The sequence below is a fragment of the Urocitellus parryii genome, chromosome 4 (assembly GCF_045843805.1).
Source record: "Urocitellus parryii isolate mUroPar1 chromosome 4, mUroPar1.hap1, whole genome shotgun sequence".
In the NCBI taxonomy this organism is placed as follows: Eukaryota; Metazoa; Chordata; class Mammalia; order Rodentia; family Sciuridae; genus Urocitellus; species Urocitellus parryii.
Genome location: NC_135534.1, coordinates 99052856 through 99076527, shown reverse-complemented (window position 1 = coordinate 99076527; position 23672 = coordinate 99052856). Strand labels below are relative to the sequence as shown.

The window sequence follows — 23672 nt, the reverse complement described above, 5'->3', positions numbered from 1 at the left end:
TTTACACTGGCAGTTTACACCACTCACCTAGAGAAAATACTGAAAAGGATAACAAAAAAATTAGAATATTTTCAAAAAAACAGAAATGACTATTACAAAGCATTACTAGGAAAAGATACTCAAACTCATTTTGAGACTAAATTAATTTGTTTCATTCCCAACACAGATACCTTACCCAAGAGAAAAAACGTATCAGAGGCTCAAGAATGCTATTTTTATTAACTCTACAAAAATTTTCTTTAATATTTACTTTTTATTTGTAGTTGGACACAATACCTTCATTTATTTATTTTTATGTGGTGCTGAGGATTGAACCCAGGGCCTCTCATGTGCTAGGCAGGCATTCTACCGTTGAGCTACAACCCCAGCCCCACTATTTTTTAATAATAGACATTTAAAAAATATTTTTAGTTGTCAAAGGACATTTATTTTATTTACTTATACGTGGTGCTGAAAATCAAACCCAGTGCCTTACATATATACTAGGCAAGCGCTCTACCACTAAGCCACAACACCAGCCCTACAAAAATATTTTAATTTAATATTTGTACACATATTTTAAGAGTTTTTCTTTAGGATCTGTCTTTTAATGTGTTTTTTGTTTTGTTTTCTAGTAGCAGAGATTGAACCTACAGTTTCGTATATTCTACACAAGTACTCTACCACTGAGTTACATCCCCAGTCCTTTTTAAATTTTAAGACAGGATCTCACTAAGTTGCCCCAGTTGGTCTCAAACTTGTGATCCTTCTGCCTCAACCTCCTGAGTAATTTATGTGATTTTTAAAATTGTATATATAACATAGAAAACCAGTTCCAGTCAAATTTTCACTATTTGATTTTTTTTTTTTAAAGAGAGAGTGAGAGAGGAGAGAGAGAGAGAGAAAATTTTTTTAATATTTATTTTTTAGTTCTCGGCAGACACAACATCTTTGTTGGTATGTGGTGCTGAGGATCGAACCCGGGCCGCACGCATGCCAGGCGAGCGCGCTACCGCTGAGCCACATCTCCAGCCCCTCACTATTTGATTTTTATAAATTTTTTTGTTTAGTTTTGGATTTGAGTAAAAATAAGACAATGTAAATATCATTAAGCAAAAAGGTTAAGATGTAAACTAAAATAAAAATTGACAGGCAAGGTAGATTTCCAACAAAGCGAATCTAAGGGAAAAAAACAGAATGAGTGGGCATGGAGAGGGTTAAAACGTAATTCCTAGCTATGGACACTAGATGGTGCAAATATTTTCCAGGACTTAAATTTTATTGACCTAATTACTCAAAACTTTTAAGGAAAATTCCCCCAAAGAAATTGAATTTCTTGACTCTATGAGAAAATTGATCTTTTTCTTTCTTGTGTGTGTATATGTGTTATTTATGGCTATAGGGTGATTTGTATGTGTACATGTGTATCTTTGTTGTTTTCCATTTTGCTTTTGCTTGGCATAAATGTGTTGAACTTGCATATTTTCCAGATATCCTAGCCCCTCTGAGTCAGCAGCATCCTGCATGTGCCTAAATGACTGTTGGGTTGATGGTGGCAATGATTATGATATGTGCCCTCAAGGTTTTAGAACTAACTCAATTCTACCACTGCTAAGGAAAAACATAAAAGCAAAGTACCACAAGAAAAATCTATCCCCTAAATATTGTTGCACGGAAAATAGCAAATTTCTGGTCTAAGATGCTAGGAATTCCTACAGAGTCATGATGAGTACTTACTTGAATTAGGGGGCCAGGATTCCAGGTATTCACTACCTGCTTGCATTCTGGGTGACTTGCTCCAGACCTGGGGAGCCACACAAAAATCACAGAAGTTATGATCAATGAAAGAACTTAACCAAGAAACTTAAATCATAAAAGGAAACCTAAAATATATACTTTTCTACTACCTCTTCCACAAAATACAAAATTTAACACACTTATCTTAATGATAGTTGTGTCAATTTATGAAAAGCTTTCTAGCTTCCAATGCATTTCTCATATATTTTTTCATCCAAGACCAATTTCATTATGGCGGAAAAGGAAAAAGAATAAGCATTAAAGACAGATCATGCGGTCAAAAGCCACAATTAGACAACTATGCAGCTGCTAAGACTAAGAGTTACCATGAAGAGTTCCTTCCCTGGATTGTCATACCATGATGAATACAAGAAGAAAACCAAAGAGCAAACCAACTGGAATCTTCATCTTTTTTTTTAACGTAAATTTTTTAAATTTATATATAACAGCAGAATGCATTACAATTCTTATAACACATATAGAGCAGAATTTTTCGTATCTCTGGTTATATACATAGTATATTCATCTTTTAGTGCTGCCTTCATCTAAATTAAAATTTATAAAACCAAGCTTGCTCATGGAGCTTGCTTAAGCGAAACATGGCAACAAGAGAATTACCTTCCTTTCTTGTTTCTTCTGTGTCTCCATGACGTGGAGGCGCTCCATTAGGCTGGAGATGCCCTGCTCCAGGCTGTCAATGGTGTGGTGCTGAGGATCATGGCCACTGAAGCTGTTTCGCAGGCTGCGGAGAGCATCTCGAACAAGCTGCAAGTCACTGGTCTGTGGATGAAAATAAGGTGCTGTTGCCAAAGTACAGTACCATATTATTAGTCATGTCCCAGCCACTGGACTTAAGAAGATAAAGGAGAGAAGTAGATCTTTTATTTTTGTGGAAGAAAGTTTCCTCCTCAGACACAGGCCTACTGTTTGCCCACTAATTCTTAATTTTAGTTAGCTAGTGCCTCACATCTTTTTTTAAAAATTTTTATTAGTTATTGACGGACCTTTATTTATTGATTTGTTTATATGTGGTTCTGAGAATCGAACCCAGTGCCTCACACATGCTAGGCAAGCGCTCTATCACTGAGCCACAACCCCAGCCCTAGTGCCTCACATCTTTACACATCCATCAGAAGCAAGAAATAGGGGACTAGAAGCCTCATCAATAGGGGATGGCTGGGACACTGTTCTGGTTTCAGCAAGAAGTGGCAGGCCTGTGTTCTACTCCTAGGAACCTACCCCTCTGTGGGTGATGGAAGCAGCTCCTTTTCCTGCTGTTGGAAGGAGAAAACCATTGCTTTGAGAATTGTGACTGTTGTAGTTGGTTACCTGTAGCAGCCAGAAGAAATGATGCCTGTTAAAGGGTAAGTTCTGAATCAAGACACCCTGTTTTAATTTTCTTCTTTACATTTTTATCACTTCCTGACAGAGTATATCGTTATTTGTTTAACATCTCTGTAAAAATGTAAGCTTCACGAGCACCAATGCATTTTCCCTTTTGTTCCCTGCTAAATCAGTGTTGTACTCAATGCTTGCAAGGCATGGTGGATGTAGAATGAATGAAAGGAAACTTTGGCCTGGAGGCCAACAAATTAGCCTCTGTCACAGTCACTGGAGGGTCTCCTACTCCAAGCACCTCCTCCCTTTGCTTTGTAACAAAATAAGAACAGTGTAATATTTTTTGAACCTGACTGTGGGTCAGGTTGCTTTAATACAACCATATTAGTTGTGTGGATTATGTCAGTAGTATTTCAAGTTTCCAGATAAGTCTTGCACTTAGGGCTCATCTTAAGGTCACACAGTGTAGACACAATAAAGCTGGAATTTGAAACCAGGCTTTTTTTTTTTTTTTATCTTGGAACCTGTACTCTTAACCTCCTCCCCATATAGCCTCTCAGAAAACTGTGGCATTGGTTTAGCTCTTGGTGACAAACAGAATCTCCCTCTTTGCCAGGAAATGTGGGAGGGAAAACTCAAAATTCTAGGTTACCTCATCTACCTCTCTTTTCATACAGTGAGCCAAAAGGACATCTTTGTGTTCTAGTTCCCGTTCTAGATCCACCTGCAAAACAGAGATTAAATTTAAAAAGGGTTTCTTCAAGCCAAAGGGACAGGAAAACCAGTAGCTGAGTATGTTCTGACCTGCTGATGACTGACATCTGAGAGTTTTCGGAGTGCTTCTTCCAGCTTGATCTGGTGCTGTTGAAGGAGGCGATCCTTCTGCCCCAGCTCTTTCTGTAATAGAGACAGTGCTTTCAGATGTGTAGCGAAATCCTCTGTAATGCAATTACACAGAGCCTCAGCAGGCAGGCCTTTCCCCAATATACCAGGAAGGTGTGACACACCACAACAGCCTTACACAGTGCAAAGGAAGGGTAAGAGAGGATGGGAACTACCATTTGTAAGAGGACCACCATGTGCCATCCAAGCTAGTTAAAGACAAAGATAAACCTGGAACTGAAGTTTCCAGACTCCAGGTTCCGTGATCCTCCTGGGAATGCTATCTATTCTTCAGGGCCAGTAAATCAAGGAACAAAGAAAAAGATTTCCTTCCAGAAAACAAGAATGAAAACAGAATACTTAAGTGTTCCTTGAGCAACAGCAACAATGGGCTATTCATAAAAGGTCAGTCAGGTGGAAGTCATTTCCAAAACAATATTCATTCTTTTTTCCCCAATATTTATTCTTACTTTATATTCTCCCAAGAGCCGGTTCCTCTCATCCAGCTTCCTCTGCAGATCCACCTGCGATGATATAAAGAATTTACTGACATGTGCAGCAACCTTCCTAGAAATGAGCTATTTGGTAACCAGCATTAATGTTGGCAGTTACAGCATACAGCACAGAGAGGGCATAGTTATGATAAAAACACACCACTTCTCTCTGTGTCTTTAAGTAAGATAATCAGACTACAGAACTACAATTTTGTCTCACTGTCCTCAAACTTCAAGAGGTCAAGGACCTTCCTGCCCAGTGTGGTATGGGCTTTCACCTAGGAAAAAAATTAATCTGATGGGAAATAAAGATAACTGCAAACACTGAAGGCAGGCATCTCAGAAGCAAGATAAAGGGACATCAGGATGGCGGATCTACAAGCAATAAGGGGTCTCACTGAGGTCAGAGATCATACATTTGACTCACATTCTGGTTCTGAAGCTCATCTTTGTCCATATTTGCCCTCAGTAGTTCTTGTTTGAGCTGAAGAACAGATGTGTCCTGCTGAGTCAATCTCTGTTGCAAGGCATCCTGGGGGAAAAAGCATACTAATTATTATGGTTTCAATTAATCAATTAGTCAGTTATTATCATAAGTTACTAAATCCTTGACCACCATTAGTTAAGGAAAACTGGGAGACAAAAAGAGTATAAGGATCTTGCAATAAGAAGCTGACATCTGTCTTTTTTGAGGAGAGTAGCATCTAAGGAAAACTTTATCCATTGTCCTACCAACCTGACTGAAATTAGATTTTTTTTTTTCACCTACCACTCTTTCCTACCCTAAACTTCATTCCTGACTGTCTGGTGTCCTGAGAATAGGATTAGATAGACCTAGACTCAAATTAAAAGTCTACTTTTGTGACATTGACTTGGACAATGAACTCTCCCTTCTCCCACCCTGGCTTTCTCATCTATATCTTGGGCATATAAATACCCATCTAGGGCTGGAGTTGTGACTCAGTGGTAGAGCGCTTGCCTGGTATGTGTGAGGCACTGGGTTAGATTCACAGCACAACATATAAATAAACTAATTAAATAAAGGTTCACACTGACAACTAAATATATTCTTAAAAAATACTGCATCTAGCTTAGCTCTTTTTCCCTCTACCTCTCCGTACAGTTCCCATTTCCTAAAGGGATGGTCCTATCCCCAATCACCTCTCTGCTCATAAAGAATCACTTCCACTCTGGGGATTACTTTCACTCTGGCTTCTAGAGCCCTGCTGCTATCCCACTTCCACTGGCTTCCAAAGCCTATTCTGAACCAGGATTGGGATTATATTTCCACTGTCAATGTGTTCTTGGACTGATGGTTCCTCGTTCCAATTTATAGGATCTTACAGCTGTAGGCTGTCTTTCCCCCAGCGTGAACCCTCTTAGTTCCTACCATGCCTAGGAAACGATAGGCTGGATGTACTTACTTGTAAGGGCCAGCTGTAACACATTTCCCCAACCCTCGTGATCTCAAATGAACTACTGCACTGGGGCTGCATTCAGTATATTTATCCTGACTTTTCTCTCTTTACAGACTGCAAAGAATGGTGCAGGCCCTGAACAATGTGGGAGCCCATTCTTAATTATGCTAACTGCCATGACAGTACATGGCAAAGGCAGTCTAAGATGTCCCTGGCATTGGTAGTTTAGAAGAACATTTGCAAAGTGTGCTCCATGGGATGTTAATGAGTTACAAGAAAAAAGTACTTTTTTGGTTAATAATTCTAAATTTTTTTAGGCCAACCTCTTTATGACAGACCTTCTCAGATCCTTTAAAATGCTATTATCCACTGGGAATCTTCAAGATACCATAGCACTTCCCAAACATCTTTGATCATGAAGCATATTTGTGCTTTCAAATATTTCAAAACACTAAGATTATAAAATATACTTTGAAAGATGCTTCTGAGTTACATTCCAGGCTAGTCCATGACCGGCTATGCAAGGAAGAGGGGAACAGCAGAGGCTTAAGAATATCCTCTTCTACTTTTGGGTATTTATTCATTAGAAAAATCCCACTTAGATGAAGTAACATACATTAATGGTTATTAGCTAGATCATGGGTATTAGCAAAAGACTGGAAAATAAAATACCATCAATAGAAATATGATAAATACATTAGCATATATGTGTATATTAAAACACTATGAAAATATAAAAAATGCCTAAGAAGGTCTTTATTGAAACAGAATGATCTACAGGATCCCTTGCTAAGTGCAAAAAGCAAAGTGACAAGCTGTATTTACTGTATACTACTATTTGGGTGAAATAGACATTATACATATGTATATTTTACAATATACATACACATTTGCTGATAATTGATATGTTACCTCCAGGAAAGAGAACTAGATGACTGGGGGGACAGAAACGGCAGGCAGACTTTTCCTGATCTGTCCTTTCATACCTTTAAACCACTTGAATGTTATTAACTATTCCAAAGCTAAGTAAGTAATATTTTTCTTTGGGAATAAAAAGGACATTCTTTCATATTGAAGAGAAGTACTTTACACGTGGAGACAACTGAGATGGCACAGAGGGAAATGGTAGCATCATGAATCATAACTACCAGACATAAACCTCAGCAAAACAAAGATACATTCTTCAACATGCCTCAATTCCCACCCACAATAGTACAAAGCCTATTAAAGACCCCTAGCAAATTAAAACGATTCTCCTAGCACCCAACTATTGCCACTTACCAATAAACTACTTTACCTATCAGAGACTTTATTTAAAGAATTAAATATCTTCCTTTTTACCTTTATACCCTGTAAGTTTCTGGCTTCTTGTTTACATTTCAGCAGCTCTTTCTGCAAACCAAATATAGTTACATCAGATGGTGGCATCTGGGTTGCTTCAGAAGCATTACCTCATTCTGTCAGTGAGAAGACAAAACCCAGTTGACCATCCCATGAACGATTAACCCTCTACTGAGGCAGACAGATGTGGTCCAGTAAGCATTAAAGGCTGACCCACAAAAACAAGAACAGGACCTACTCCATTCTTCTCTGTGGCATCTCGGCTTAATTGCCCAGAAACAGTCTTGCCAAGGAAAAAAACAACCCATCAATCTCCACAGGCTCTCTATATTTTTCATTCTTCACCAACAAGAAAATCTAATCATAATAATCTAAATCCCTCTCACTGAAATATATAACCATATCTAAATATGCCTATGTCCATGTCATTAAATAATTATCTCAGTTCTTAAGGTTCAGCTAAGGATTGGAGAGCTTCTGGACTCCACTCTCTTCTTTTCCTAACACATCATATTTAATTTGCATTTCCTAATGCATCATATTTAAAATGCATCCATTTAATTAACATATCCAAAATGGGATTTTTTTGTGTGTGATACTACTGGGGATTGAACCCCTGAAGATACACCCCTGCTCAGAGCCACTGACCCAAACCCCACCCTTTTTATTTTGAGACAAGATCTCACTAAGTTGCCCAGGCTGGCTTCAAACTTGTGGCTCTACTGCCTCAGCCTCCAGAGTCACTGGGATTATAGGGGTGTGCTACCACACCAGGCTCTAAAATGGTATCCTTAACCTGGACTCCACAGATGGGATTGAAAATTACCCTATTAAAATTCTCATCTGTGGGCTGGGGTTGTGACTCAGCGGTAGAGTGCTCGCCTAGTGCGTATGAGGCCCTGCGTTCGATCCTCAGCACCACATAAAAATAAATAAATAAAGGTATTGTGTCCAACTACAAATAAAAAGTAAATATTTTTTTAAAAAATTCACATCTGTGAGTATGTGTGCATGCACACAGGTATATTTCTGGGGAAAGGGTTAACGTCTTTAGTCATATACCTATGACTCAAAAAAATTAAAAACCACTGACCTAAAAGAATTCTGCAAAGTATTCATAAAAATACTACATTGATATTAGACCCATGTTTTCTTTTAATTAGAAAAGAAATATTTCAAACATAGAGAAAGTACAACCAATTAAAACACATATATCTATTACCCACAACTATGATTTAAAAGGTATTACTTTTTTTCACATGTTTGGATATATCTCTGTCTTTCAATTAAAGACAAAATACAGGTAGAGGTTCAGCTAACATCCTGATTCCGCATCCCCTTCCCTTCACACAAAATTGTCTTGAAGTTTGTGTGTAACACTCCCATTATTTTTTTTCAAAGGGTAAAAGGCACATATCCTGACATACCTTTAGGTCCTGATTCTCCACCATACTCTGATCCAAACGGCTTTGAATTATAACCTAACATAAGAAAAAAACAGATAATTATACAACTATGATATGAAATTCAGAAGCCACTTTGTTTGAAAAATATTTATCAAGCACCTTTCTAGATATCAGCTCTGCACTGAGGCTACAAAGAAGAGGAAACAGGTTCCTGCCTTCTGATGGAAACATAGGCCCAAAGTGCAGGAAGTAGAACAATATGAATAATGCTTCGAATAAGTATGTGTGTATTGGGAGCAGGGGATAAGATAAAGGGAGAAAGAAAAATGACAAGAGATGAAGTTGCAGAAGAAAATAGGGGCCAGATCATGAAGGGCCAGTAAGGATGACAGGAAACTGATGAAGTCTTATGCAAAGAGATAACAAAGTGAAGTTGGCCTCTAGGAATATTATTCTTGTTATTTTATAGAAAACAAATTAGAGGACAGAAGAGGAATTAGGAGAACCAGTTAGCAGGAAACTAGAATGCTGGATGAATGCCTGAATAAATTAGTGGCTATGAGAATTGAGACAACTACATGTAGAGGGAAGGATCAGAAAGGATTTAAGGATGACATCCAACTTTCTGTTTGGGACATTGGGTAGATGCAAAGAGATGTACAGACATCCAAAAGGACAAGTAGTTTTGGCAGTTGGGTGGAAGACAGAAAAACTGTTCAGTTTAGGTCTCACTAAAATTGAGATGTTTATACCATATATAAATGAAAACAGTCAGCAGGCAGCTGCATGTTGCATATACAAATCCAGAACTCCACAGAGTGTTTTGGACTGCAAATACAAAAATAAGAAACAGATGGGAAGTGAGAAAAGACATGGAGGCAGACTGCCCAGGGGACTACATAAGACAGAGGAGGACCCAGAGTAGAACACTGAGAGGCACTAACATTGAAGACATAGGCAGTAAAAGGGAAGCTTCAAAGGGGAGCTGAATTTAAACTCTCTGAGGGTAGGGTCTTAGGCCTGTTTTCCTACTACCATATCTTCAGCACCTTGAAACAGCGCCACACAGAGTCAGCAACAAGAGTTAGAGACAGCAGAAGGCAGATTCCAAGAAGGTGTGGTCAGCAGAGTCAAATGCTAAGAATAAGTAAAATATATACACTAGATTAGTGTCCAGTTACAAAAAAATGGAGCTCACCAGTTGTTCCTCCGGATTGGCTCCTGGTTCACAGAGGGCCAAAGGCCTTTCCTGTTCATCTTCAGGTAAGGATCCATTGAGCAACAAGGCCTGAATAACCAAAAAGGCAGAAAGAAACTTAAATTCCCATCAGATGACTTACTCCAGAGATGGGCTTGGTAAGCTCACTCCAACTGAAATGACAGTTCTGGCTTCCTCCAGAAATCTCCTTGGTACTTTTGCCCCTAGATACTTCCAATTCCTTTCCTTGGGACCAGCTTCTTTTGTCAGACCCATGCTCTAGGCCTCTTTCATCTTTCTGTATACAAGTGAACCCTCTGCTCCTGGGCTCCTTAGCCCCAGAAGAAAATCTAAAAACAAATCTTCCTTTCAGAAGTGACAGAGCATATTTAAAACCAGAGTTGCTCAAACTGCTCAAACTAGAAAGGATCTAAAAGCAGTAAAGAATTATCCTGGATTAGAAAAGTGTATCATAATGACTTATTTGGAATACACATGACTTGAGATTGTTTGATTTTTGCTTTAATAATTCTTCATTTTTACTTTCTAAGGCAACCTGGATAGAATAAGAAGGAAGACTTAGATGTCCTCATTCATTTTAATTCCAGGTTCTGTTTGCATTAGAATATTAGGGAGTTTCCAGGAATCCCAGCGACTTCAGAGGCTGAGGTAGAAGGATTATAAATTCAAGGCCAGCCTTAGAAACTTAGGAAGTCCCTCTTTTAAACTTTTACAAAATAAAAAGGACTGGAGATATAACTCAGTGGTACAACACCAGTAGGTTCCATCCCCAGCACTGAAAAGAAAACAAAAAATTTAGTGACTGGAGGTGGGCAGTTAAGGAAGTCCAGCTTTAGGCCCCCTACGTGTGTTCTCTCAAGACCCTATCCTAATATTGTATTTATATTTCAAAACCTTATTCTTAAAGTTGAATGTCTCCCCAAATTATATACTTTAGCACTCCCAAAACTTGGATCTGTCCCTTTAGGAAGGTCTTATGAGACCTATCAGACCAGTGAAAGATTAAAAAATATGTTCCTATTTTATAATACAATTCTGTCTCAATTCAAAAGAGAAGAATTACAGAGGTTAAATCCTGGTTCAATTGATATAACACAATTTCATCATAAGTGTTGATAAAAACATCTTAAAGTCCAGCCAGTGATTGATCTACTAAATACTGCTAATAAAATATTAGTAAATCAAATTAATTTGGCTATTTCATAGGGTTATGGAGAGAAGCACAGACATGTACAAGACATGTATAGTCAGGGCTATACAGGGGCTAAGGGAGAATAGCAGTACAGAAATAGTGACTAATGGAAAATTGTTCAACAGGTTCTAACTAAGGCATACTAATAAATCGGAAATCCTCAATGTGGCTTAGCATGTAATTTGTTCATCCTGTGAAAGAGTTAAGAAGTCCAGTGGATGCTGTGAGTCCTTTTGTATTCTACAATGGAACTGAATTCTCATTGTGATCATGTGCCTATGAATTAAAACTCCCATTTGCAGGGAATATTAAGATGCTGACTTTCTGCCTGTCAATTATCTTCTCTTTCTGTTTCAGCTGCCATCATATTTCTCCAAGGCTAAGATACAAACCAAACCAAGAGCTAAATTGATGGATATACATGCTCATATAATGCAAATTACCCTGGGAAAAACCTGACTGGCTACAATCCCTAAGTTCTCTATGGAATACCTCCTAGTCAAGCACAGGAAAAAAAAATCATTGAGATATTCCTTAATGGAGTGGCAGAAAAAGGACCTAAAATGCCTCATAAGCTAGATGTTTTTAAAATATGGAGCAAATAAAGGAAAAACCAACAACTTTCTTTGGGAATGTTTAGGCAGTAACATTCCTCTAAACATTCCCCCAAGCCTTCTCAGTCCCTAGGGATACATTATGCAAATTATTTTACCACAGCACCAATATCCTTTTTTCTTTAGGAACCCTTTGTGTCCCCACCCTGTTGCTGGCTGGCTGGGAGCACACCCTCCATTGCCTGCCGGCTGCCAGAGCCACACACATAATGTGGGCTTTGTTTATGTGTCCATAAATATTTCACAATTCAGAAGCGGTGCAGTTCCCAGCACAAACAGAAAGGAATATTCCTAGGCAATTTCAGGGTCATCAGCACACTATAAGGGCTCCCCCAAACAGAGATGATCACACAAAGACAGAGGATTGAGGGGGTCATTCAGGGTGGAAACTATGTCAAGTGGGTCACCAGTCTCTGAAGAGATTTGCAGAGCTGACACTGCAGGTACAGGAAAAACTGAAGGGCTTTGTTGCTCAAGGAAAACCTTTTCTACCTGATCATTGTGACTTGGCACCCGCTTGCAAATGCATTAGGAGTGGGCTAAATCCCTTAGCTAGAGGAAAATGGAAACCTGGCGGCATTACTTGCTCTTCCACCTTCCCTAGTGAAGAATTCCTGGGAGAAAATTCCTGACTATTCACAGTGCCATTCTTGGTTGAAAGCTGCAATTGCAGATTTGTAACCACCTAAAGAAGACTGCCTGTGAAGCAGAGTCAAAATAAGTGCTTGGTAGGGGCTGGTGATGGCCCCGGAGCTTGCAGAAATCCTAACAGCTGTGCTACAAACTGTCCACAAAGTCCATTTAAAGCACTCACATATTAGCATTTTTGCTTTTTGTGTACTACTCTATCTAAATTCCCTCATTCAACTCTGATCTCATACAAAACTAAAATCAGGGTTGTTTTTTTTTCAATTTACACTAGTGACTTAAAAATAATAATCAATTGGTGCACTGAAGACAAACTACAAGAGAAAGAGCTACCTGTAGTCCTGATATCATTTTCTTTGCTTCCTCCATTTCTTTTTCTAAATGTTCTTGTTGTTCCAACAGCTGTTCTTCCCATGAGGTCTCCAGATAGGTTCTAGGGCTCCCAGGTCGCCAGTCTCGGGATAATGGAGAGTCTATCTCCTCTACAAAATGAAAGGAAGGGGTATAGTTCATGTTGGAGGACACTGATTTCCGGCAGAAAGCGTCCACAAGAGTAGTTTACAGGTTCAGGTCACCTGCTTTCTGAACCTGTCCTCACATACAAACTGAACTCTCCACCAGGTGGGGTTTGTGAGGCATAAGGAACTGACTGTTAACTCAGGTTTCAGGACCAGCGAAGCATCATTCACTCTGCTACGGAAAACCATTTCTTAAACTCTTAGGAAGCAGTAGGACTCCCACCATCAGAGTCTTAATTCTCTAGAATTGGCATTCCCAAAGCCTGAATTTGCCAGATACAAAGAAAGAAACTGTCAGGTGTAATGAAAACAAAATTCCTGTTGGTTATGCTAGAGTTTTACAAGGGAGACCATGATTCAATATTCCTTTGATTCCTTTGCATCACGACTGAACCCCTTTCACATATAACACTGTGTGAGTCACACAGGAAACAAACTAATAAAATCATGCTTACAAAACTGTTTAATATTACTCCCTGGTTTTATTTCCCTACCCTTAAGGCTTCTTTGCTCTGGTTTTCTCATCTATTTTATCTTAATTGTATTCAGAGTAACTTAAAATTCATCATGAAATAAAAAAGAGTATAAGTTCTTGGAGTAAATGTCTTTATTCATAAAAGGAGTATAATAATTCCTCTGGGTTGTGGTAAAGATTAAAAGAAGTAACTTATGGGTGGGGGATGTAGCTCAGTCGTAAAGCACTTGCTTAGCATACACAAGGCCCTGGGTTCAATCCCCAAGACCATAAAACAAACAAAACAAAAACACTTCTGTGCAGTGACTGGTGGTACCTGGTTCGGAGCAGGCACACAATAAATATTTTCCTCCTCCCTCTGCAAGGTCCCAGGAGTTTCTGACTCAGTAGTATGACTAGCTTTTTGGCCCTAATGGTAGGACTGAGGGGTAAGAAAGTATGGAAAAATTTAATTACAGCTTTTCTTCCAAGTACTTCGGTTTCATTACAACACTTATGAGTGAATGAAATTCAATGTAACTTTTATGCTATGCTTCTTCTTTGCTTTTCTTTATGTTTAGGTTAAAAAAAAAAAATAAAGGAGACCAATGAGACTGACCACGGAGAAGCCTAAACAAAGGGAAGTCTTTGTGGTCTCTCTGTAGCCCTCATGTTGAGCCTGATGTAGACTTGCTCTCTAATGTGTGTTCTCCATTCATACTCTACATTCCTGGCCCTAATTTAAGTTAGAGAAGTACCAAAATTGTTTGTAAAAAAATAGGAATAATAAAAGTTGTTGGGCTGGGGTTGTAGCTCAGTGGTAGAGTGCTTGCACTGAGTTCAATCCTCAGCACCACATAAAAATAAATACACAAAATAAAGGTATTGTGTGTCCATCTAAAACATATATATATATATTAAAAGTTGTTTACCTAAGTAAGGCTTCTAAGAGGATAACTACATTAATTGGCTCTTGGGCATTACAGCCCTCCACAGCTGACCCCACATGCACAGACCACAGAGAGGGACAAGGCTAGGGAGCTTAGAGGTAGATAATCAGGACCTCCAAATGCTTCAAGTTCAGAGACTTTCCTTGAGCCAACCCAAGCAGGCAGACAGACAGTACCTGTTCTGTTCTCTATTCCTTCAGAGGGAATAATCACAAAATCTGCCTTCTCCTCCGACTGTGTTATAATGGACTCACTCTTTGCACTGTGAATTGGACTGGGTGAAGTCAGGCTGTGATTGAAGAAAAAGGAAAAGAAGCAATTACTACAGTTGTTCAGAAGCCAACTTTCATAATTTATCCCAGAGAGAAGACTTAATCATCTTACCCATAGTGCCTAACACAGCACCTAACCCATAATAAGAACTATTTATTAGATGATAAACTTGTTTAATGAATAATCCAGTCTTTGAAAGTCTTTTCCACAACAAGGCTGCCTTTAAGCATCACTGATTTGAGAAGAAAATTATCAGGACAGGTAATCTAGCATTTAAATAACTTTAAGATTTTGTTTTGTTTTGTTTTTTACCTTTCACTACCTCCACCATCACCATTCCCCAAGCCTGTGTTCTGAGACAAATGCCAGCATGTGTCTTAGTAGCTTTTGGAGCTAGAAAAAAAACTTTTATTTCCAATACACTGATCTCTTACACAAGCAAAACCAGCAGAGTGATCACAGATCAGCTCTATCCCCAAAGAGATAGGGTCAGGATAGCTTGGGGTAGAAATTGCTGGAATGAATATAGTGTATACAGGCTGAGCAGAGGGACAGTGATTTATCAACAATTGAGCCAGAAAATAAGGGTAAGATGTCAAAAGGAGAAAGATCTGCAAGGAGTAGTGAAATAAGGGTTCACCTGATTTACTCCCATCAAAGTAAATCATTACATATCTCTGCCGCAGTATTTTCAAATTGTCATCAGAAACCTCTCAATAATTCTTAAGTTCTGATATAACTACTATCCTTCAGAGGCACTGTTCAGATTTTCAGGGAAGAGGAATTTTAAATCTTTGGAACCACAACAAATAATAAGACTAGATGGGAATGTGAGGCTGATGCTTCGGTCTGAGAGGGATAAAGGAGTCTGAAGAGCCATTTCTCCCTGCACTGCACCTTGAGAATATCAGCACTGAAACAATCTCAGGGGCTGTGGGGTTTGCAGGCCCAGCCCCCTTATAGAATTCCTTCCAAATTCATCACCCAGACAACAGTGAAAGTGTCTAGGATTCACTGACCCACTTAATGTGCCCCTGAAGTCTTCCAGACTAATCCTCACAACAAGGATCAGGAGTTAAGATATCATCTTCCTAGAAACCCACAAAAAACAAGAGCCAACCACAGTGAAACAGCCAAAGACTTCAAAACCTCATGTAAAGCAGCCTGAGGACTAGTGTCCACAGTTGAAGTGTTTTGGTGGATATGACCTTAGTGAGTACTATATTCTGTTGCTTCTCAGAACTACAGGAAAAAAAATTTATAGTTTTGTGCTACTCCACATTTTAAAAAGTTGCTTAATAATATGTATAGATCTACAACACAAACAGGCAAAAGGGGTAAGGAGGATGAGAAACAATGAGTGCTTTCCAGAACTCCTGTTCATCTCTCACCACCTATGCAATCTGAGTTTTAGACCAGCATGAATTAAAATGCTGGAAAAGCTCTCAACTAAGACTGCTATGTCATTTATAAGATTTATGATGCTCAGCATTTACCTCTTTTAGAAATGGGAATCCAGGTGCAGAAAGAAACCTACAACAGCTGCTCCTCTTTGAGGAATAAGGCAGCCCCGCTTTCTCAGCTGACAAGGTGCTATTGCTGACATGTTCCCCTGCCTGCATCTGGCTGGACTACAGGAGGTAGGTGCCAGACAAAGCGAGGACGGGGACAGAGGTAGTGTGAACTTAGGATGCTGGAAAACTGCTTTCCTAAAAGCGCAGACGCATGCTCCGTTGTTCCTCCTCCTCCTCCTCCTCCTCCTCCTCCTCCTCCTCCTCCTCCTCCTCCTCCTCCTCCTCCTCCTCCTCCTCCTCCTCCTCCTCCTCCTCCTCCTCCTCCTCCTCCTCCTCCTCCTCCTCCTCCTCCTCCTCCTCCTCCTCCTCCTCCTCCTCCTCCTCCTCCTCCTCCTCCTCCTCCTCCTCCTCCTCCTCCTCCTCCTCCTCCTCCTCCTCCTCCTCCTCCTCCTCCTCCTCCTCCTCCTCCTCCTCCTCCTCCTCCTCCTCCTCCTCCTCCTCCTCCTCCTCCTCCTCCTCCTCCTCCTCCTCCTCCTCCTCCTCCTCCTCCTCCTCCTCCTCCTCCTCCTCCTCCTCCTCCTCCTCCTCCTCCTCCTCCTCCTCCTCCTCCTCCTCCTCCTCCTCCTCCTCCTCCTCCTCCTCCTCCTCCTCCTCCTCCTCCTCCTCCTCCTCCTCCTCCTCCTCCTCCTCCTCCTCCTCCTCCTCCTCCTCCTCCTCCTCCTCCTCCTCCTCCTCCTCCTCCTCCTCCTCCTCCTCCTCCTCCTCCTCCTCCTCCTCCTCCTCCTCCTCCTCCTCCTCCTCCTCCTCCTCCTCCTCCTCCTCCTCCTCCTCCTCCTCCTCCTCCTCCTCCTCCTCCTCCTCCTCCTCCTCCTCCTCCTCCTCCTCCTCCTCCTCCTCCTCCTCCTCCTCCTCCTCCTCCTCCTCCTCCTCCTCCTCCTCCTCCTCCTCCTCCTCCTCCTCCTCCTCCTCCTCCTCCTCCTCCTCCTCCTCCTCCTCCTCCTCCTCCTCCTCCTCCTCCTCCTCCTCCTCCTCCTCCTCCTCCTCCTCCTCCTCCTCCTCCTCCTCCTCCTCCTCCTCCTCCTCCTCCTCCTCCTCCTCCTCCTCCTCCTCCTCCTCCTCCTCCTCCTCCTCCTCCTCCTCCTCCTCCTCCTCCTCGTAAGAGAGCTGTTCCCCATATAAGGGCAGAAGGGGGCGGATGCCTGGATAACCAACCCCTTTGGGGGCGTGGCAGAGCAGCCAAAGGAAAACAACATTTCTTTTTCTTGAATTGAGGCTGCCTGGGTGAGGCCAGAGGTAAGACCAGGAAACTAGATGGCCAAGTCAAAAAAGGGGAAGGACCTGAGAGAAAAATCCAGAGGCGCAGGCTAGAGCAGGGAGGGTGCTGCCTCCCTAAGTATTTCACGGATAAAGGAGGTGCATTAAATCCTCTACCTCAGGTCAGAGTAAAGTATTTTAATGCTAATTAATTCTAAGACTTTGGCTCCTCCCGGACTAGTTTAAAAGACATAAAATAAACAAAAAATCCCCTACTTGCTATCATAATCCTCTCTGAGGTCAGAGAACAAATGATTACAAATCAGGTCCAACTGGTAATATTTTTTAATTCCCACAGGTCTAATATCTCTCCAATGCTAATTTATTAGACAAGAAATCCCCCCGGCAAAGACCTTTCAAATTAGACTCAAATCAATTTTTTTTTTTTTTTTTTTTTTTAGGCGATGGGCGATAAGGAACAGTCCTGTCTCCTCCCGAAGACACCTCCTTTAGCAGAGACAGAAAAGGACCAGTCCTTCCTCTATAGCTGGCTCCAGATGCCTAGAACCACCGTATTTTATAGTTATAATCCCAGGCCAGCAGCCTGTCCTCCCCAATAAAGCGCCACGACTGATTCCCGTCTCTGTGGCCAACAGCATCCTCCAGTCTGGCCTTACTCCCACCCATGCCCCCACCTGCAAAGCCCAAGTGGCTTCAGCTCACCATTTGACTTGGGTCCCTCCCATGGTCCCCCTCCTGGCTCGGGCTTCAGCAAGCCTGCTTCTCTGGGTGAAGTGGAAGGCTGAGAGTCACAGCTCTCCCAAATTCAGGCATGTCTCCCCGCTCTGGGGCCCGAAGAACGACTCCCGGGACGAGCCAACCCGCGGAGAAGCTGGTCCCAATTGCCGGAGAAAGTATAAAGGGCAGAGGCCGGCGTCTCGGCACCAGAGACAGGGATGCTCCCGGGTGTGAAGCGCACTGTCCCAGCAGCTCAGACTCTGCCGCAGCCCAGCCTCGGAGGAAGCCGCCTCCTCTTGTCGACAGCCCGTTCCTGGCAGCTGCATCTTAGTCTCCGCGGCCGCGCGGCTCTGGGCATCCCCGGAGGCGGAAGCATTTCAACCCATCTCCGACCCGGAGAGAGGCTCCCAGCGGCTCGGGCTGCGCGTCGAGTCCCCAGCCGCGAGCGTGCGGGTGATCCCGCTCCGCACCGCCTCCCCTATCCCTCCCACCTCACCCGCCTCCCTCCCGAACCTTCCCAGGCTGTCACATGCGACGAGGCAGCGCTGGGCTCGGACCCAAGCCGCTCTGGGCAAAGGTAGGGGTGCGAGCGGGGGATAGGGGCGGGGTCCGGGCAGCGAGGGACGGTTTGGAGCCCCAGGATAGGCGGGGGAAGGGCGACGGGTCGGAAGAATCACCCGGAGGGCTCGAGTGATCCTGGTCCTAAGAAGCGCAGATTGGAAATCGCTGCCGCTCCATTACGACCCCTCCCTTAGTGGACCGGGTCTAACGCGCAGGTTTAACCCGCAGGGAGCCCAGCCCGGCTTCCCGCAAGAGGGGGAAGCTAGCGGGGTGGAGACTCAGGCTGTCCCTAGGAAACCCGTAGGACGCCCAATTCCTCCCACCTTCCCCTCTGGCGTTTTATGTTTTCTCCTCCCTCCCCCGCCCACGCCCCCCCCCCCACCGCCGCCGCTCTCCCCACCAAACTGAGGATCTTTTTGCTAGGATACAGTGACAGGCTGGCCCGAGGTTATGGAGCAACAGGCGGGCAGGGCTATGCCCGGGGTGTCCCTGGAGTTCCAAGGAAAGGGGATCAGACCTAAGGGGCTATCCTTCCTATCTTCCGAGCCACTCTCCGGACCACCCACATCCCTGGGTCTCCCGGCAAGTCTCCTATCCCCTTCAGGGGTACTCCCTGGGGCGGGGCGGTGGGCGGGGACAGAAGTGCCAGGGCCTGCTGGTCCCTGGTAGCTGTGAGAAGCCCACTCCTTCCCTGGGCATTTCCGGAAGAAAAGGCAGAGTGTGAATTCTCAGTGAGTTGAGTGAGGGACTGGCAGAAGAAAAAAATGGCAAAATCAGGAAGGAGAAGAAAACAAAGGAGAATGAATACAAATTATTCTCCTCCAACCCCTCTCCTAGAACAGTGTCCTGAGCAGCCTTCTTTCCAGTGGGTCCCTCAATTACAATCTCAGGAGCTCCAGCCCCAATCTAAGTCCTCCTGCTTGGAGGAAGGAAGCAGGTGCTTTCAGGAGGAGATCCATTTCCTCATCTCTGTCTAAAACAGGCACTGTCATCAGAAGAGTAAAAGGCTTATAGACTGCAGGAAGCAACAGATCTCATTATACAAGGAAATATCTTTTGATTCTGTACCAACTGATAGTCCAAGCAGAAAGCAAAAAAGCAATGGTTCAGACTGTCATTAAAAGCACACATATTGCTCAGTGGTTATGGGCTTGCTTTTGGGATGATGAAGATGTCTTCCAACGGGATAGTGGTGATGGCTGCACATTATGAAGATACTAAATGAGTGTGCTGGATTGTATACTTCAGAATGTTTAATGGTTGATGTATGTGCATTTTATAAATAAAAAAGAACACCTCTTAAATGTGAAAATTTTAAAATTGATCAAGGTTACCAGTATATTAAAATGCTGGAAAGAGTTCCATATGACCTCAATAAATTAGAAAATGGTCTGTCAAAATAGGATGGATTTTTATGAAGGAAAGACATAAGAGAAAAAAACATATAGAAGGAACAATTAAGCTTAAACAGAATAGACTTCACTGGTTAAGGTACAAGAAAAAAGTCACTACAGCGTAAGTAAAGTATGATTCATCAATAAAATGAAATTAGTAAATAAGCTAACATAATCTGAGGATGTGTTTGCAGGAGTGTGATTTACATGAGTCAGGAAAATAATCTTTTTCTTTCACTACTGTTGGCATTGGTCAGGCTTTTATTAGAGCAGTGTCCTGTTCTGGTCTCGGCCCTTGGTTCTAAAGGAGACTGAGACAGCCTCTCCACCTAGAGTCATAAACATTATTAGCCCACTCAAATACATACTGATCTGCCACCATTCCCAGCCCTGAAATTGAATATTGGAATACTCTTAATGCTTCAGACAACTCTGCTGAATTTCTTTTCTTGCTGTGAGATTTATACAGCTTTCTCCAGACATAACTTAAGAGTCATACTCAGGATCCAAGACAGTGCAATGAAACTGGCTGTCATAAACATTGGCAGCTGGTACACAAATGTCAGCACCACTAGGCTGGGATCTGACAGGTCCCAGGCATGCCCCCATGTGGTCACAGCTAAGCATTGGCACTGAGGCTCCACAGTTTCTCTGTGGGAAAAATTCACCAGCCTCATTCACCTCCTGTCAATACAAAATCACATGCAATGCTGAGGGCTCTCTTTTAAAAGTCAAACTGAGGATAGAAAAAGAGGTTAGGGAGCTGAGGGTGTAGTTCAGTGGGAGATTACTTGCCTAGCATGTGTGAGGCACTGGGTTCTATCCTTAGCACTGCATAAGAAAACTAAACAAACAGGGAGTTGGGGTTGTGGCTCAGTGGTAGAGCTTGCGTAGCATGCTTGAGGCATTGAGTTCGATCCTCAGCACCACGTAAATGTAAAATAAAGATATTGTGTCCACTTGAAACTAAAAATATAAAATATTTTTTTAAAAACTAAACAAATAAATAAAGGCATGCTGTCCATCTGTAACTATAAAAAATTTTTTTAAAAAGAGGTTAGGGGGGCTGGGGATGTGGCTCAAGCGGTAGCGCGCTCGCCTGGCATGCTTGGGGCACTGGGTTTGATCCTCAGCACCACATAAAAATAAAATAAAGATGTTGTGTCCACCGAAAACTAAAAAAGAAATATTAAAAAATTCTCTTTCTCTCTCGAAAAAAAAAAAAAAAGAGGTTAAGTGTCTTAGTTGCTTGCTGTTTTGCCACCTGAAGTTGAGAACCCTGAGAATACCCAAAAATTCAGCTGTAGTGTAAGGAATCTGAGGCCAAATTACCTGGAGCAGCTCGACTCAGAAGGAGACCTTTGCTGTCCTTCATACTGCTGCACCAGTGCGCGCACACTCCAGTATGGATTCTCAATCTCCTCATCCATGCTACTGTTCCTAAAGCCAAAGAGTAAAAAAGGGGAGAGTATCAGTTCTTCAAATCAGGTCAACTCTAAATGTACTTGTTCTCTAACACTCTGTGAGCACCATAAGCAAGAAAATGAATAAGGCAAAACCCCGCCTCAAAAAAATCTAGTAGGGAAGGCAGGCCAAAAAAAAAAAAAAGGGAATTTCATCAATCTCTGCAACATTTCAGGGTTGTTCTCTCCCTCATCAGATGCATAATCCCCAAAAGACTTTCTGCCATGACTCTCCAGGACAGCTTAGTCTTCTGGATATATACCAGGGTAGATCCTCTCCCAGATAGACTAAAGTATTACTCCTACATATCTCTCTGTGAACCAGAGGAAAAACCGTACACATATAGTTCTCTTACATTCTAATAACTGCAAATAATCATCTCAAACAGAAATAAACTTTTCTCTTGGGGTACCTTCCCAAACCTCCACTCCATGTCCTTTTCTGCAATGTGGGGCTGTTTATGTGATACTTCCAACTCCTGTACTGTATTGTCTAAGAGAAGAAATACCAGAGAGAGATATCAGTTTCCATCCCCAGATTTCTACTCTTACCTCTGTCTGTATCTGAAGACATCCCGTCCTGATCGTGACATGTCATGGCACACATCAGCCAAAGCAGCAGCTGCTCCTTGAGCCACGGCAGTGGCACAATGTGGCTGGTGACTCTGTAGAGGGGCTCTGGAGTCCTGTCCTTGGCTCACCATCCTGCTAGAGCCAGGTTTGAAATGAGCTGCCAACGCAAGGACCAGCCTCATGATGGACTTCAGGTTTCCTTCCACAATATCTGAAGGACCAAACAGACCAAGAAGTCCTGAGAAAGAAGCAGAGGCTGAAGACTTGCGTTACAAAGTGCTAGTGACACACAAGAAAGGAAGTCAAAGTCTTGGTCTTCACAAAGCCATGTTCAACAAAGGAGAAAGAAGGTCTAAAAGCAATTACATAATAAGTACAATAACATTCAGATCACAGAAGTACAGAAGTCTTTGGCATTAAAGACTTAAGTAGAGGCATCTTAGAGGGGTCCGGGATATATTCTTAAAGAAAGTGAGTCCTCAACTGAGACTTGTTTGATGAAGAGTGGTCCATGAATGAAAGAAGGGAAAAAAGTAATCTGGGAAGAAGGAAAAGTAGGTTTAAAGGGCCTGCAAGTGAAAGAGCTGTACTGTCTGACATAGGAGCCACAAGCCACATGCTGCCACTAAGCATTTTAAATTTCACTATTCTGAATTGAAATGTGCTCTATGTACAGTACTTACTTAATACACACATAAAAAATGAATGACAAATATCTCATTAGACTTAGTACAAAAATAGAATATGAAACATCTCAGAAATTTTTGTACTGATTTCAGAATCAAACAATAGTATTTTGGATATATTGAGTTAGATAAAGTATCATCTCATTAATTTTTTATAATATGGCTATTAGAAACTTTTAAGTTACCAGTGTAATTTACGTTATATTTCTGGGACTCAGCTTTATGGTGAAGGAACTGAGAGAAGTTCAGCATGGACAGAGTACTGGATCCAGAGGAAGAAGGGAAAGATGAGCAGTGATGGAGAAATAGAGGTTGGTCATACAGGACAGAGTAAGCCATAGGAAAGACTTTGGATTTTATTCTAAGGGCCCTCAATGCAGAGGAATATCATAAACATACATTCTTAGATCATTCTGGCTGCAGTATGGTAAGCAGAAAAGGAAAGGGAAAAAATCAATGCAGCAGGACTAATTAGGAAACTGTAGTGCTTCTCCAGGTAAAAGACAATGATGCCCTGAATGGCAGGGTTCCCTTAAAAATAGCGACTTTACTGGGCCAGATCCCCAAGCCCACTCCACATGGGGACCAGATCAAAGATATGGCTCTCTAAATTCTGCCCTAGAAAAAAAGGCAAAAAGTAATGTGATAGAACTGGTGAAAATTAACTCAAGGTAAAATTATATTTATTTAGCCTCTTAACCTTTTAAATATACAAAACTTAGAAAAGGATTATTTGATATGTCCTCTGAGTGTTCTCAGTGGTTCAGCATTTGCCCACCTGAATGACCCCTACACAAAGAATTCCAATAATCCAACATGAAAGGAAGGCTCCCTTCTGACTCCATTGTCGGACAGGCAATCAGACCCAGAAACTGAAGCTGCAACAGAACTAGATCCAATCAATTCTAGAGAAACAGCAAAGGATTAGGGAGCCTATGTTTTCTTTTTTTTTTTTTAAAGAGAGAA

At 42.0% G+C, this 23672-nt stretch overlaps 1 protein-coding gene across 3 annotated transcripts in view; it reads right to left on the bottom strand.

Moving 5' to 3' along the window:
- The window catches only part of Dixdc1 (DIX domain containing 1), a 70265-nt gene that overhangs the window by 16455 nt on the left and 30138 nt on the right, over positions 1 to 23672 (bottom strand). The window contains exons 4-17 of one of the 3 annotated variants that reach the window (XM_026392582.2): positions 22000 to 22231; positions 21317 to 21424; positions 14427 to 14539; positions 12662 to 12810; positions 9854 to 9943; positions 8677 to 8730; positions 7250 to 7300; positions 4918 to 5022; positions 4467 to 4520; positions 3919 to 4011; positions 3767 to 3838; positions 3016 to 3105; positions 2395 to 2556; positions 1717 to 1783 (exon numbers count right to left, since the gene is read on the bottom strand). In XM_026392582.2, coding sequence (XP_026248367.2) covers positions 1717 to 1783; positions 2395 to 2556; positions 3016 to 3105; positions 3767 to 3838; positions 3919 to 4011; positions 4467 to 4520; positions 4918 to 5022; positions 7250 to 7300; positions 8677 to 8730; positions 9854 to 9943; positions 12662 to 12810; positions 14427 to 14539; positions 21317 to 21424; positions 22000 to 22231 — 1440 coding nt within the window. Of the gene's footprint in view, positions 1 to 1716; positions 1784 to 2394; positions 2557 to 3015; positions 3106 to 3766; positions 3839 to 3918; positions 4012 to 4466; positions 4521 to 4917; positions 5023 to 7249; positions 7301 to 8676; positions 8731 to 9853; positions 9944 to 12661; positions 12811 to 14426; positions 14540 to 18014; positions 18594 to 21316; positions 21425 to 21999; positions 22259 to 23672 lie in introns of those variants that run through there. The other 2 variants (XM_026392581.2, XM_026392583.2) reach the window with 2 other exon arrangements.